Consider the following 14,072-nt stretch of genomic DNA (forward strand, 5'->3'; position numbering starts at 1 on the left):
ATCAATGTTTCAGTTCGAATTTAGCAATCAGTGATTTAATTCAATCGTATGTGTCAGGGATATTCGATATCTTCAGTATTAGTCTATACTCAAGCTTATCCCAAAAAAAAAAATTTTATAGTGAACGTCAGATAATGAAAAATTTTCTTTATCGATAGTGATAACCAGTACGCAAATTCGACCTTTTATTCGATCACTTGGTGCTAGCTGCGTCTAAATGTAAAAACTATTATAGATCTAAATGTCTAGATAGTATATATATGATTTCTCTAGAATCAATATAATCAATTTTTGTTATCAATCTTTATCAGACCTGCTAGAGTGAAAAATTTCTTTATCTTATTCGAGGGATAATGAAAATTGGCGATAAATTTTTTTCTGGTTTTGTGTAAACAAATTTTCGACTTGATTCTGCTTACATAATGGAGATAAGGCAAAAGCGATAACTATAGAGTATCCGCGTGTATACAGGTGTATGGATTTATTGCCGTAGGCTACGAGAATAAGCGCGATTTGGGGTTGATTATACTCGGCGCTGTAACGTGATTATCGGCAGTATTTCGGGAAGTTAGAGAATATAGATCCGGAGGTGACCGGTGCCATTCAATTATTGCAGCCATGGGCGGCACTATTGGTGATAAATAAGAAGGCCATTTATGTACGGCTTATTGTGGTACCAAGATAGGATTCAGAAGGGATAGGCGATACAACGAGTGAGAATCGAGGGTAATCTAAGTAGGGGGTGAGACTTGTGGCGGATAAATGTATGCAGTAGGGTTAAGCTTCAAAAATTAGGTTGGCTATTAAAATATGGTTCAGTTCGAACGCACCATTAACTTTTGCTACGTTACGAGTTCCGGATGAAATTCACAATCCAATCAGGTAGATTTTAGATTAAGGTTACGAAGTGTATAGAAACGCATAAACTGCAGGCAGATTTTATCTGCATTATGTTTTATATTCTATAATAAAATTACATATTAGTGATGCTATTTTGCTGCGCTCATTCTCATGGTGGTCATCTGATCGACGTACTGTCTCAAGTGGTCGTAGCCTACTATTTCGTATAGGTGTTTTGAGTCTCTCTTGATCAACTTATTGTACATTTCACCGTTGACCACTGTGAGATCTTGCTTAGGGAACGTATTGTGGGAGTAGTTTCCCACGATATAGAGACCGCTGGTAGAGCTAGCTAAACATTTCAATTTGGGATATTTGCGGCCAAATGCAGACACAATTAGGTAGGCATTGGCGTTGCAACAGTCGTCAATTTCAATTGTGGGCCACCCAAATTTGAAACGTGATGAATCACTTGATTCAGAATGGCCACACTTGATACTCAAGATCTCCTCTATGAGAACCTTTTGGTAGACAGTCATGGCGATAATAGATATTTTGTGCGCCGGATACCCTAGTAATCTCATATATTGGTATAATGCGACTGAGTACTCGGCTTCGTTCACACTCACTGACTCATTTGACTCCATATCCACAGGAATAATTTGATGAGTCTCTTTGAATCCTCCGTTAGCTGCTGCGCCGGTGTATGCGCTAACCAACTCGTTATTATACTGGCCATTGTAATATTGTAAGAATTCCTCTCTTACGAGTACCTTCCGCAACTTAAGGGGTGGGACACTCAAATATCTCCATCTTGAGTTATTACTACGTGAGAAATCTCCCAATACGACAATTCTTCTCAAATAGGCATTGTTGATCATTGGTAACAACCAATTGAACTGGGAGGTGTTTTCCCCTATACAAACAATGCTATCAAATTTCGTCTGGTAAACCTTTTGACTTATCAATGTCTCTGGTGTAGCAAGTATATATTGACAATACTTGTGAATGAGAAATTTTATAAGCTCGCCTTTCTTATTCTGAAGCTTTACGAGAGGTGCTAGGTTTTGGATTTCCTGAAATACTTGTGCGATTTCCTTGTACGAAGCAACTATTTTCTGCAAATCGCTATCGAATGCATATCCTAACAGTATCTTAGAGTACTCTTTAAATGGGTAATTTGTAATTTGCAGTCTATCCTTCTTCACAGAATGTAAAAAACTGTCCCATTCTTGTTTGATCTTTGAGAATAACAATAAAGCATTATCGCAGGTTTGGCCAAACCCCATATCCTTAAGACCAACGTACCCTGATAATATTTCTGCTTGCTCTAATTTTATTTTTATAGAATCAAATAGCTCGTTTATCTTCTCGTTAAATTTCATTGTATCTCCATAAACCTTGAGAGACGTTGCTAAATCAATTTCAATTCGACCTAAATATATATCATTGGGACAAAGAATCAATGTTCTTTCCTTGGGAAAATTCAACTGTAAATTATAAATTATTGCTTGCAAAAGGTCACCATCAGAATTTGGGGGGGAATCGATGACACTTACTCCAGTACTAACGCTTGGTATTATACACTGTGCTTGTTCATCATTCAATTTATAAGTTGATTGCTGACCAATGATTGATTCCACCGTTACCTTGTCGTCATGCTCATTAAATTTTAGCAAATACGGTGGATCATCACAAGCTTGATTATTATTACCTTTACGTCGCTTATTATGATTCTCGACTTCAAGCTCATACTTCAATTGACTAGCATTCATACAATCTATTTTCAATTTATATGGCCTATCCTCTTGGGATCTGAAGTGTGCTGCTGTTGATTTATCTATTCCCAAGAATAGATCAGTGAAATATTCAGGTAGCCTAATATCAGTGACATCAATATCATTAGCGATGACACTTAGTTTACCAAGAGAACTTTTTTCGGCAGGTAACCGTATAATATAATTGAAGCGGTCACTTAATTCAAGGTCCTCGTTCCAACCGATAACTAAACTTCTCTGTTTACCTTTAAGATCTACCTTTAAAACTTTCTTAAACCGTACCATATTTAAACCATATTTGACCATTCTTTGACGTGATGAGTATTTATTTGGCTTGATCAATTGTATCAATAAAATATAATCATCTATATTATCTTGCCAGTCCTTGTTAGTTGAAATGATTAACTCAGCAGTTGATTTATCAATAACATTTAACGACGTAATCTTTGAAAAATATTTACTGGCTCCTTTTATCTTTAGGTTACTCTGTGGATCTACCGATAACTTTAGACGTTCCAAAACTTGGTTAATGTGATTGTTCGCTAATCTCTTTATATCTGCTGTCAAATTGACAACTTCTCTAATAACGTAGTCTGCCAAACATAAGTATTGTGAATTATAAATTTGTGGCAAAGGAATTGGTTGAAATAATTTTTCGTTGTTGTATAGAACATTAAAATCATCAATTATATCAACTTCAGTGTAGTTGTTTACTAGTTGACTTAGACCTTTGACATTATATTCAGGCGTAAATACTTCATTTGCAATTGCACTAGTTAAGAATCCATTATACCTGAAGTCATTTGAGATGTGATCTATGATTTCGAGTTTGTCAGCTATGGCGATCAAATCATCGAGTGAAAAATTGGAAAGAAATTCTTTTAATTTCTCATGTGAATAATTATAGACTGATGGAACCAAAATAAACTTGTTTATTTTTTCTTGTGGTGAACCGTTGAACTTCTCAAATATAATATTTTGTAGGTTGTAAAAGTTCTCTTGGTATTTTGTTCCTTCGAGATATTCTTCTCCTGTGAAATCATTAATAGGATAATACATGAAATGCTTTAAGACTCTGACGAATTCCAATAACTTCTTATTCTTATCATCGATTAGGTGAAAGCATGAAAGGAATTGCATTCCTTTCAATAAGGAATTGAAGTAATTTCGTATTGGTAGCTGGCTCACGCAAGAAATAAGAATATGAATCAAACTATCCAGGTACTCAATAAATTCCAAATGTTTTATCATTTCTCCCGCTGTTACGGATGACATATAGTTTGTTAGGACGGTGAAAATCCATCTTTGCTTTAATATTAAATAAGATTTTTTAGAATTATCATTGCAATCTTGAATTATTGCTTGTTTTCGATTGAATTCCTCCTCTAGATTGTTATTACCAAGCATGGTTTGATAATTATGCAAGTTAGACCAAATAGTAATACCAAATAACCCGTTACAAGTTTTTTTAACAAGAGGATGTGATAATTTAAATGTTACCAACTGATTAATGAAGAGCAAAATAATCTTCTGGAGTCGTAAATTCGTCAATTGAGGAGGAGCTATTGTAATATTAAGTAATCTTTCAAACAAAGATTGAAAAGCTTCACCATCAGCAAGAACCATGTCCATCAATTTACTATACCCTTTCTCAATATCATATAATACCGTGCATACCAAAAGCTCAATATGGTTCAGTGTAATATCCTGGTGAAAGAACGCCCATAGCACATTATTAAAATAGGACGTATTAAGCAAAATTTCGTATAGATCTCTAGAGTTTGCATTAATAACGATCAGATGCACCTCATTAACTAACTTAGCACTGAATTTCTTAGGACCTTTAGGATACCATTTTTTCAGAAGCGATAGCAAAGAATCATTCACCTTGATTCCAGTATATATATCCATGTCTATCTGTTGAAGCTTAATATATAGCCCATTGCAAATATAAGTCTAGTATTTATCATAGATGCATTTTGAGCCGGTCGTGCAATGTCCCAATTATATAAAAAATTTCGACTCGAAATTTTCAAAGCTCAATACAAAGGTATTAGAGATAATTAGATCACCGTAAACGAACGATAGTAATATGTTTCAAATAGGTTATCGTTTGTTCTCTACGGGGAGACCAATACTTAATGCAGTACCGCAAAAGATCCAACCTATACTCGCGGCTAAACAATTCATTCCAGATCAAGCTACCAGATCCAAGGTGAAATCTCTTAGAAGAAGAGAGGCGAGACTCAAAAGGCAAATTGTCAGAGATGTCAATAATGTCAAGAAGCATTCTTTAGAAAATGTGAAGTTTCAAGTTGATCCTGTTTTGGGGGATGAAAACAATGCATTTATAAAAAGAGTGAGAGCCGAATTACAGGAACCAACAAACTTAGCGTATGGTTATCAAAGGGATGAGTTCGAGAAGCTATTGTACGGTGCTGAGAAGGCCAATATAGACAGAAACAGTGGAAGTAATATTTTGCATGATTCTATAAGTGCATCCGAAGAGAGAAAAAAGAGAGCGTTGTTGACTATTCTCAATATTAAAAATACCAACTCACAAGACAGAAAGAAGGCAGCTATCCAATACGCCCGTGAACAATTTCAGAGAGAAGAAGGTGATACCGGCTCGCCAGAGGTTCAAGCTGCTGTATTGTCTGTCAGAATTCACTTAGGAATGGACCATGTTAAGCAATTCTTCAAGGACAAAGAGCACATTCAACACGTCCGTCACATGGTCCAACAAAGACAATCCATATTGAAGTACTTGAAGAAAGATAATGCTGAACAATACTATTATACTATTGCCAAGTTGGGTTTGACTGATGATGTTATTACCAGGGAATTTAACATGGGTAGACAATACTTACAAGATTATAAGGTCTGGGGTGACAAGCAATTGATCAAGTTATCCGATAAACAAAAGAAGAAGGAAGCCCAAGTTGTTGAATTGCAAAAGAGGGTTGTTGGTTACAATCAATTGGCCAAAAGAAATCATGAAGAAATTCAACGTATTTCAGAATCAAAACGTTAATGATCTTACATACTTGTACATACAAATAAGTTTTCAATAAAACGATATTATTCTCTATTATACACTAAGATTACATCTATATAATTACAATAATGGGTATTCTGGTACCCTATAACGTACACGCCATTATTCTCCCATGGTGGCTATAAGGTCATCGACCCTAATCCTTAAATCATCATCCTTGAGACTCTTAAGATCTTCACTCAACAAATCAGCCAGACTCTTCAAATCGGACTTGATGGTTTCGCTCTCTTCGCACAAAGAATTCAACTGGCCGTATAATTCCATATTATCAAGACACAACTGATTATATATCATGGTCAAACTCTCTATAGATTCCTTCTTGGTCCCTGATAGCGATGATTCTATCAATTCCGAAGGAGAAAGCCTATCCACCTGAATTGGCGCTTCTTTACCCTCGAGTTTTCTTTCTTGTGCCTTCTGTATTATTTCATCTAGCTCGTTCAATTTCGTTTCTATATTACGCTCCTTGAAAATTAGATCGAATTCTTTGGTCGAGTTATTATGCCAAAACTTGATAATTTGTGATCTTGCAATTTCTAATGATTTCTGCCCATCTTCTGTACTGGCGATTGTTGGATAACATGATTTAATCTGGTCGATAGAAAGCGATTTTTTTATCGATTGTTCTAGCGCTTTCTTACACACTAACTTCAATCTCTCGTAACGTATCCTATCTATTTCGGAAGACATCTTTTTTATATCATTCTTCTTGTTAGAACATATAGGACTCATGTAAACAAAGGCTTCTGATTTTTTAACTAAGAGATCGATCACATGATCGGCAAATAACACAAAACAGTTAATATTAAATTCATACGTTTACAAGGCAATACGAACACCTATATACTAGTTAAGGGAATCGGGAATTAGTATAGATATGTCAGATCCACGTTCATTGATAGTAGAAGCAGAAAAGTTAGCTAAGCCAAAAACAGGATTTATGCTGTTTTTGTCTGGGTCATCAAATTCATTCAGATTAGAGGAGGCAACTGATCTCTATATTCAAGCGGCAAATCAATATAGATTAAATAAGGACTTCAACCAAGCAGGAAATCAATTCGTTAAGGCGGCCGATATCCAAAAAGGATTGTCTAATCACAATGATGTCGCTAATCATTTAATTGAAGCTTATAAATGTTATAAAGGGGTTTCTCCCACCGATGCTATTGATGCATTGTCAAAGGCTATCCACATCTTTTTGACCCAAAATGGGCAGTTTAGGAGAGCAGCCAATTTCACTATGGACTTGGCAGAATTATACGAATCAAACAGTGATACGGATAATGCCATTAAAAGCTATGAGCAAGCAGGTGACTATTTTACCACAGACCATGCGGAGGCCTTATCGAACAAGGCGTACTTGAAATGTGCTGACTTGAGTGCTTTGTCAGGTAAGTATGAAAAGGCGATTGAACTTTACGATATAATTATTAAGAACCTGTTAGGCAATAATCTTACCAAGTGGAACTTGAAGGATTATTTCTTGAAAAGCTTGTTGTGTGTGTTATGTTTGGATGACGTTATTGAAGCCCAGAAGAAGTCCGCTAACTACCTTTCTGAAGAACCATCTTGGGAAGCTACTAGAGAATATAAACTTGTTCAGGATATCTTTGAGTCAATTGAACAAGGTGACGTGCAAGCCTTCTCGGATAAGGTGTTTGAATTCGACCAATTTAGTAAATTAGACAAATTGAAGACTCAACTATTATTGAAAGTAAAAAATTCTGTTGTGGAAAAGGAAGATGATGATTTGTTGTGAGGATTTTATTCAATTTTGGTGGTCTAAGATGCTGGTTTAATGTAATGACTATATATTTCTATAATCTTACCTTTGGTCTTATAATTTAAATCAATAGGATATGATCATAAGGGTTACATAGCGAAGTAAACTACATTTATGAATTATAAGGTATAATAATATAAGATTAGTAAATTAAATAGGGGAACTCCCCAATTTGAAAATTAAATAAAATGACAGTTTGAAGAATGCATGGAACTGTAATCAGATAGCATCGTTCTTCTCTTTGCGTTTGAATAAGGACTTAATCTTTGAAAAGACAAGATCATTATCATAATCGTTGACAACCACCTCACCATCTTCTGCTTTGATTCCTTCTTCATGAGCCAACTCTAATGATTGCACACTTTCTAATTTGTGGTCTCTCAACAAGAATGTGGCAATGAATAAAATAACACTTAAACATAAACCAATTATACATAAAAGTCTCTGGGTTTGTGCATATGCTAAAACAACTGCAACTCTTTCTGGTGTACCCCATGTATAAATCGCAATAAAGTCATATGGTTTACCGTAAGCAAGTTCCGCTGCACTGGTATCAAGACCAGCTTCCGTAAACTTATCCAAAAGATATTTATACAATGTATTGGTCCAAACAGCTCCACTAACACAAGATCCAAATGCCGATCCAATGTTATAAAACGCTAAGTACAATGAGATAACAATGGCCATGTGTTCGTGATTGGTACATGTTTGAATAGAAACTTGAGTTGGATATGTGAATAATCCAGCACCAAAACCCATAAAACATAAACCTCCAATAACACCATTAAGGTACTTCTCTGATTCAATACCATCATTTGCACCTCTATATGAATAAAGAATAGCCATTGAGGCAATCCAACACAATCCACCGAAAATAATGAATGGTTTTAACCTTCTAGCCCATGGCACAATTAAGAGACCGAAGAGAACACCAGTAATTGTTGATACAAACGAATATAATGATGTTATTCTGGTACCGGCCTTGATACTAGCCCTCATTGCGACTAAGAGAACAGGGTACATAAAGTCATTTGGCAAATACCAAACGAAGTTAATCATGATAGCAATAAACAATGCTGACCAAACACCACGGTCCTTCATAAGCTGGAATGGGACAACAGGGTATTTAGAAAACTTATATTCCCATAATATGAAAGGAAATATCAAGACAAATCCAATAACTAACGGAACAATGATTTTTGCTTCCTTCCAAGCTTCTCTAACTGCACCGTCATCAGTCTTACCACCGGCGATAGTCATAGGCACCAAAATGAAACCAAGAATACAGATAATAAAGAGAATACCAATAACATCAATCTTAAAGAATAAATCAACAATTACATTGTCCTTCCATGATCTCCATCTATTAGATTCCTTCTCCTCAGCTCTAATTTGGCGCCATTCAGGAGTCTTACGAGCCTTCACTTGCATAGCAATTAAACAGCCAAGTATTGGAATACAGGCCAATGGGAAAATAAATGCCCACATACCAATACAAAAGTTCCATGAATAAGTAGCTAAAGCTGATTCTGTAACATTACCTGAAACCCATGTGTTTATAATAAACGGTGTGGCTGGAATAAGTGAGCATAACAATCTCCAATTTAAGTTGGAGAAATCAGCCAAAATAACCTGCAAGATCAACATAACACCAGAATAACCGGCTTGATACAAAACCGAACCACCAGCAAATCTGTAAATATCGTAAGCTTGCGATTCAATGACAGTACCCATAGCGTAGAGAATAATGGAAAAAATAAGTAATTCGAGTCTTCCGAAAATATCAGATAATCTAGCATATGTCGGTTGGGAAGCAGCAGCAATAACACTCCTAATAACATTAATGGCAGCTAATAATGAGTGTTGATCATAAGAATTGGTAGCGTATCCTTGGTAAGTAAATCTAACAGTACCGTCTAAAGAATAAGCATACGCACAAATAAACACACAAAAAAGGAACAAAATGCTGAATGCAGGATGAGTGAACTGTTCAACCAAAATTTCACTCCTTCTAATACCGTAAGACTTGGAAGTTGACTTGACCACCATTGGAATGGATTGTTCATTGTAACCTTGTGGAATATCTTCACTACCATCATGTTCCCTGACCTTACTGCTCTTGTCAAAATCTTCACTGCCTGTAGCAGCTGCAGTGTCCCTAAAGGAACTAGTATCACTGTAACTCATCTCTTCAAGTCGTTGATGGAAAAGATAAAAAAAAAGTTAAAAAATAACTAGCGAATTCTTGCTCTTTAATATAAATTCCAGTCTAGGCAGAATATTTACGAAAGAAAAGAAATTTTATTTCTTAGATTATCGAGATAAGCCTTAAGACCAAGACACGTAAGAAAAAAAATTCATGTCTCTTAATTCTATATAGCATGCATTGCTTGGCACATAAGCTGTCCAATGCTCATCGTACAAAAAAGACATTCAATAGTTTAGCATTAAAATGTGCAGTCATGTATTGCCTCAATTACCGATTAAAGGGCGAGAGATAGCATCTGATAATTGGCCAAAGTTTATTTTTTATCCTTGCTGTGTGCTAATATTATGGCCTTTTTGTACTTCTTTCCCCATATAGTCTAATTTTCAATGCAAGAATGCATTCGCATAGGACCATAATGACGGTTGTGCTCGTAACAAGTGAAAATTTTTCCCACGAGCTAATTAGAATAACACAAGAACAATATCGGCCCGTAATTGCACTTCTAAGTTCGCATTACAGGTAAGACATCTTGCATATTCCTCTATCCGAATATGCAGAAAGAGTTCGAGGCTTATAATCCTCAAAAATATCGACATCCCTACACCTCAATATTACTACATTTGGGTCAATTTCAAAATTAAATATTATTAGAACGAGACTCCTAGCATGGAGTGTACATACATCAGAAAAGTCAGATAAAAATATAAGAACTATTTCTATTGTTTACACTGGCTTGCCGCCGATAAATTCACTCCATCTTCTGACTTCGTGTGGAACAACGACCTCAGAAGGTATCTCTTCGAACAGTGACTTGGTAGCGATTTTAGCCTTCAAACACTGCGCAAACAACGCAGAAGTATTTGGTTCGTTGAACAAAGCGATACCAAAGTCAATTGCATTTCTTCTCATGACATAGTCCTCGTCCAATAAGTCTTCAGCTCTGGCCTTGGCCAAATTGAATACCGCGGAAACCTTGTGCTTTTGGAAAATTTCTCTCAACGCTCTCTTGTCTGTTTTAGGAAATTCGATGACTTCAATGTCTTCACTTACGTACGCCTTTAAGTACTTCGCAACTGCATCTGATGCAGTGACGAACTTGTAACCGAGACCAGAGATCGTAGCTGCAACATTTCCTAGCTTGTCGTTGCTCAAATCACCGCCAAACAATACGCCTGAACCGGGTTGAGGGACCGTGAAGTTCATAGTAGATTGAATTGAAGTCCAGTAAGCTTCGATCAAGTCGTCACCAAAACATGCAATTTCACCAGTGGAAGACATTTCAACACCAAGGAATGGATCAGCACCTGCCAATCTGGTGAATGAAAATTGGGGTACTTTAGTAGCAACATGATTGTATTCCTTGTCCATTAAATTGGTTGGTTGAGGAACATTTTCCTTGATTAATGCCTTAGTAGCCACGTCGATGAAGTTAACACCCAATACCTTGGAAACGAATGGGAATGAACGTGATGCACGAATATTACACTCGATAACCTTCAAATCACATTCATTATCACTTAAAGAGCCATTATGGTCATTCTTGATGATTTGCATGTTGAATGGACCAGTAATCTTCCAAGCTTTGGCAACCTTGTCAGCAATTTCCTTTAATCTATTCATGATTACTGGAGATAAATTTTGGGGTGGTAACACCAATGTAGCATCACCGGAGTGAACACCAGCATTTTCAACGTGTTCAGAAACTGCATGTACTAAAACTTCCCCTTCACTTGCAACCCCATCAATATCGATTTCTTGAGCTCCCTGGATAAATTGAGAAATAACAACCGGGTAGTCCTGGGAAACCTTCGAGGCGTTACCTAATTTTTCAACCAATTCAGACTCACTGTTGATAACAGACATGGCAGCACCACTTAAAACGTAGGATGGACGGACTAAAACTGGGAATCCAACATCGTTAGCGAACTTTTCGGCTTCTTCAATAGAAGTTAATTCTTTCCACCTTGGTTGATCGACTCCAATGGAATCTAAAATTTGTGAGAATTTGTGACGATCTTCAGCCTTGTCAATATCTTCAGGATTAGTACCTAAAACATTACAGCCTGAATTTTGTAAAGTCAAGGCAATATTTTGAGGTAATTGACCACCAACACTTACAACAACACCTTGAGCATTTTCTAATTCATAAATATCAAGGACTCTTTCCAATGATAACTCTTCAAAGTATAATCTATCAACTTCATCGAAATCAGTAGAAACTGTCTCTGGATTATAGTTAATCATGATAGTCTTGTGACCGGATTCTCTTAATGCACGGGCAGTAGAAACAGCACACCAGTCGAATTCAACTGAGGAACCAATACGGTAAACACCAGATCCTAAAACCATAGTACCTTTATCGTTGAATTCTAAGTCAGAAGAAGTGGCATTATAAGTTGTGTACAAATAGTTGGTATTAGCTGGGAATTCTGCTGCTAAGGTATCAATCTTTTTAACAAATGGTGTGATACCAAATTGTTTTCTAACATCTCTAACTTCTAATTCCTTCGCAGAAACACATAAACCAATTTGCTTATCTGAAAAACCTAATTTCTTAGCACGAGTCATTAAATCAATATTGATATTGGATAAGCTTCCAGCACTTTCTAATTCTCTATACATATTGACAATGTTCATTAATTTGTGCAAGAACCATTTATCAATCTTGGTTAATTCATGAACTTGATCAACCGAATAGTTTTCATGAAGTAAAGCTTGTCCGACCGCTAACCATCTTCTATCAGTAGGATTGGCTAATGCGTCATCTAAATCATCAAATTTATCACCTTGGAAACCAACGTAAGATGGGTCAACTTGTCTAATAGCCTTTTGAAATGATTCTTCAAAGGTACGACCAATTGCCATAACTTCACCAACAGATTTCATAGCAGAACCAATGTCTCTCTTAACATGTTGAAATTTAGCTAAATCCCATCTAGGAATCTTTGTAACCATATAATCCAATGAAGGTTCGAAATTAGCCGATGTAGTCTTGGTGACTGGGTTTGGCAATTCTGGTAAAGTGTGACCTAAAGCAATCTTGGCTGCAGTGTAAGCTAATGGATATCCAGTAGCTTTAGAGGCCAATGCCGAAGAACGAGATAAACGAGCGTTAACTTCAATAACTCTGTAATCTAACCCGTCTGGTTGTAATGAATATTGGACATTACATTCACCAACGACACCTAAATGTCTAATAATCTTAATAGCAGCAGTTCTTAACATATGGTACTCTTCATCAGATAAAGTTTGAGATGGAGCAACAACAATGGAGTCACCAGTGTGAATGCCTAATGGATCAAAATTTTCCATATTACAAACAGTAATACAGTTACCAACACGATCACGAACGACTTCGTATTCAACTTCCTTCCATCCCTTTAATGACTTTTCAACTAAAATTTGTGGCGCTAAAGACAAAGATTGCGAGGCTAAGTTTCTTAACTCTTGTTCATTCGCAGCGAACCCAGAACCAAGACCACCCAAAGAATAAGCAGATCTAACAATGATTGGATATCCAACAGTCTCAGCAGCAGCTAAGGCATCATCAACAGTTTCGACAGCAATCGATTCTGCTATTGGAATATCGATCTCTTTCAATGCTTGGGAGAATAAATCACGATCCTCAGAAGTTTCCAAAGTCTTGATAGGAGTACCCAAAACCTTAACTCCATACCTTTCGAACACACCCATCTTTTCCAATTTGACACCGACGTTTAACGCAGTTTGACCACCAAAGGTCAAGAGAATACCATCTGGCTTTTCCCTTTCTATAATATAAGTAATGTATTCCGCAGTAACAGGTAAGTAATATATTTCGTCAGCCAAAGAGTGAGAAGTTTGATTAGTAGCGATATTAGGATTAATCAAAATAGACTTCTTATTTGCTTCCTTCAATGCTTTGATGGCTTGAGAACCAGAATAATCGAATTCACCGGCCTGTCCAATAGATAAACCACCAGAGCCGATAACCAACACCTTAGACACATCGACTAGCTTTTGAGCATTTTCATCTGTGAATTGTTTCAATAATTGTGCCCCAGCATATGTTGGTTGTTGGTTCTTCAATGGAACATTCAAACTCGAAAATTTTTTGATATTTTGGTATGATAATAATTTTGAACGATTGAACCTAGTTAAAGTACTAGACTTCACATTCCGTTTGATTAATGATCTGATGGTAATCATTATGTGGAATGCTATACACTTAATTACACCTTACTGATAAATAAAGTTAATAACAAAATTATTCAGAAAAAGAAGTATATATTAGATTAGGATTATATCCTACTGAAAAAATTGATGGCCGAAACAGGTAATGAGTCAGAGCTAACCGCGTTGTAAGATCAGCTGGAGTTACCCGGTTTATAAATTTTTTTATTTTCTCATTACCCGTCAATCACC

At 36.2% G+C, this 14,072-nt stretch overlaps 6 protein-coding genes across 6 annotated transcripts; 2 read left to right on the forward strand and 4 right to left on the reverse strand. All coding sequences in view use genetic code 12, as the record gives it.

The window, feature by feature from the left end:
- Positions 1–989: 989 nt before the first annotated feature.
- On the reverse strand, positions 990–4,529 carry DEHA2C05302g (DEHA2C05302p; the record flags this gene model as incomplete). The annotated part of the gene is made up of 1 exon (XM_002770126.1): positions 990–4,529. One exon carries the CDS (start codon positions 4,527–4,529, stop codon positions 990–992), a length of 3,540 nt encoding a protein of 1,179 aa, XP_002770172.1.
- Positions 4,530–4,710: 181 nt separating this feature from the next.
- Positions 4,711–5,652, forward strand: DEHA2C05324g (mitochondrial 37S ribosomal protein MRPS28; the record flags this gene model as incomplete). Its single annotated transcript, XM_457919.1, has 1 exon — positions 4,711–5,652. The coding sequence occupies one exon, from the start codon at positions 4,711–4,713 to the stop codon at positions 5,650–5,652; it is 942 nt and encodes a 313-aa protein (XP_457919.1).
- A 126-nt stretch (positions 5,653–5,778) lies between these two features.
- On the reverse strand, positions 5,779–6,408 carry DEHA2C05346g (DEHA2C05346p; the record flags this gene model as incomplete). Its single annotated transcript, XM_457920.2, has 1 exon — positions 5,779–6,408. The coding sequence occupies one exon, from the start codon at positions 6,406–6,408 to the stop codon at positions 5,779–5,781; it is 630 nt and encodes a 209-aa protein (XP_457920.2).
- A 145-nt stretch (positions 6,409–6,553) lies between these two features.
- On the forward strand, positions 6,554–7,435 carry DEHA2C05368g (DEHA2C05368p; the record flags this gene model as incomplete). The annotated part of the gene is made up of 1 exon (XM_457921.1): positions 6,554–7,435. The coding sequence occupies one exon, from the start codon at positions 6,554–6,556 to the stop codon at positions 7,433–7,435; it is 882 nt and encodes a 293-aa protein (XP_457921.2).
- Positions 7,436–7,678: 243 nt separating this feature from the next.
- DEHA2C05390g (DEHA2C05390p) lies at positions 7,679–9,646 on the reverse strand (the record flags this gene model as incomplete). Its single annotated transcript, XM_457922.1, has 1 exon — positions 7,679–9,646. The coding sequence occupies one exon, from the start codon at positions 9,644–9,646 to the stop codon at positions 7,679–7,681; it is 1,968 nt and encodes a 655-aa protein (XP_457922.1).
- Positions 9,647–10,391: 745 nt separating this feature from the next.
- On the reverse strand, positions 10,392–13,856 carry DEHA2C05412g (DEHA2C05412p; the record flags this gene model as incomplete). The annotated part of the gene is made up of 1 exon (XM_002770127.1): positions 10,392–13,856. One exon carries the CDS (start codon positions 13,854–13,856, stop codon positions 10,392–10,394), a length of 3,465 nt encoding a protein of 1,154 aa, XP_002770173.1.
- Between the last annotated feature and the right edge of the window lie 216 nt (positions 13,857–14,072).

Source organism: Debaryomyces hansenii (genome assembly GCF_000006445.2).
Source record: "Debaryomyces hansenii CBS767 chromosome C complete sequence".
Lineage (NCBI taxonomy): Eukaryota > Fungi > Ascomycota > Pichiomycetes > Serinales > Debaryomycetaceae > Debaryomyces > Debaryomyces hansenii.